Here is a 1,844-nt window from a genome sequence, read left to right on the forward strand (position 1 = left end):
AGACTTGATTACACACAGGTGGATTCTATTTATCATCCTTTGTCATTTAGGTCAACATTGGATCATTCAGAGATCCTCACTGAACTTCTGGAGAGAGTTTGCTGCACTGAAAGTAAAGGGGCTGAATAATTTTGCACGCCCAATTTTTCAGTTTTTTTATTTGTTAAAAAAGTTTGAAATATCCAATAAATTTCGTTCCACTTCATGATTGTGTCCCACTTGTTGTTGATTCTTCACAAAAAATTAGTTTTATATCTTTATGTTTGGAGCCTGAAATGTGGCAAAAGGTCGCAAAGTTCAAGGGGGCCGAATACTTTCGCAAGGCACTGTATGCACGTAAATACAGCGCTTCTTCCCATAATGGTGCCCCTGTCCCAACATTCAACACGGCGTGACGGCATGAGATTCATCGTTCTATAGTGAAAAAGAAGGTACTGAAAGGGTGTACTTTTTATTTTCCTACCCAGTTTCTGCCTGGTGGTTTACTTTTGGAAAACAGTAGACTACATATTGACATGTGTCTTTTTGAAGAGGTTTGTGAGGTCCACATAATTGCTTTTTAAGGCCCTGATAAAAAGGAGGGTGTATTTTCTTTTTTACCATGACTAGTTTATAACATACCCTAATTTACACAGAAAATGTTTTTGGTTGCTATAATAGTTACTCCTCACTATACTTTTCACAAAAGTCCTTTATTTCAACACAGTTACACTGTGAGAGATGTGAGACAGAGCCACCAATTCCTCTTTCAATGCACATATGGGCATGTGAGTTTTAAGAATAGACTTAAAAGAAAATGTGAAGTCTTTAATATGACTTACCCACAAGAGGATCTGCAGCACTTCGTACCAGTCGGGCTTGTTTGTCCTTCAGGTACGCAATGAGACTATCCAGTTCCTCTGGGGTCACAAATCTACCCAGCAACAACAGGAAAAAAAAAAAAAATCCCTTAATGTAAGTGCAGCAATTTTTTTAAAGTTATGCATATGAAGCAAAAGGCAAACATACCAAAATTAAATTTGATAAAAATTTACATAATTCTTTAGAGTTCTCAAATTTTTTATGCAAGACACAAAGTCTAAAAATATTAAACCCAATACCTGTTTTCAGACAACAGAGTGATGGTGGTGAGCACAGAAACAGGGTGGCTCTCTCTGTCAGGCTCCCTGAGCAATACATCGTCCGCCATCTTGGCAGCCTTTCTGGCAATCTCCTCACGTTCTTTTTCACGATTTTCAATTTTGTAGGAGTCGTAGTTGTGGGCAACTAGCATCATGGCATCCTGCATTGGCATGTTTCGGTGCTCTACAGTGATAACACAAATTATGTAAGACGGGAAACAGAAATGCTCTCTCTCTGTGACTTAACGCCATCAACCAAAAGTCCATATTTCTGTCTTGTTACCTTGTGGTGTGCCAAACAAAATGTTAACAGTGCAGGAGCGGTGGACCTGGTGCTGCTGGGTAATGATTATGGCAAAGGGAGTGCGGGCTCGGCCCACATCCTCCAGCGCCTGGGTTAGAGACACTTCTGTGTTGAGGAAGATCAGGTCCACCACCATGCCCAAATCACGGACCTTCCTCCCGACTGTCTCAGCATACTCCCTACAGTTGTTTTGAAACACACACGGACACACACACACGGACACACACAAAAGCAATATGAAATGAAAACATGCCGTGTGCTGACTGAATATTTAAAGAGATGTTGCCAAGATCAGTGTTCCCCATCAAGACCAGAGAGTGGACTTACTTTTGTGCCTTGTTGACAACAATCACAGAGCAGTCAACAGGACGGTCTGTGTCGTAGCGCCGCTGGAGTTCTTCATAATACTGTCGATACAA

The 1,844-nt window shown here is 40.9% G+C and overlaps 1 protein-coding gene across 1 annotated transcript in view; it reads right to left on the bottom strand.

The window, feature by feature from the left end:
* The window catches only part of ncoa5 (nuclear receptor coactivator 5), a 12,523-nt gene that overhangs the window by 2,914 nt on the left and 7,765 nt on the right, over positions 1-1,844 (bottom strand). Inside the window, exons 9-12 of the mRNA XM_020586673.1 lie at positions 1,753-1,844; positions 1,405-1,604; positions 1,101-1,305; positions 822-913 (exon numbers count right to left, since the gene is read on the bottom strand). The exon at positions 1,753-1,844 is cut by the window's right edge and continues 13 nt beyond it. Coding sequence (XP_020442329.1) covers positions 822-913; positions 1,101-1,305; positions 1,405-1,604; positions 1,753-1,844 — 589 coding nt within the window. The remainder of the gene's footprint in view (positions 1-821; positions 914-1,100; positions 1,306-1,404; positions 1,605-1,752) is intronic.

This window comes from Monopterus albus, unplaced genomic scaffold (genome assembly GCF_001952655.1).
Source record: "Monopterus albus unplaced genomic scaffold, M_albus_1.0 scaffold1.1, whole genome shotgun sequence".
Taxonomy (NCBI): Eukaryota; Metazoa; Chordata; class Actinopteri; order Synbranchiformes; family Synbranchidae; genus Monopterus; species Monopterus albus.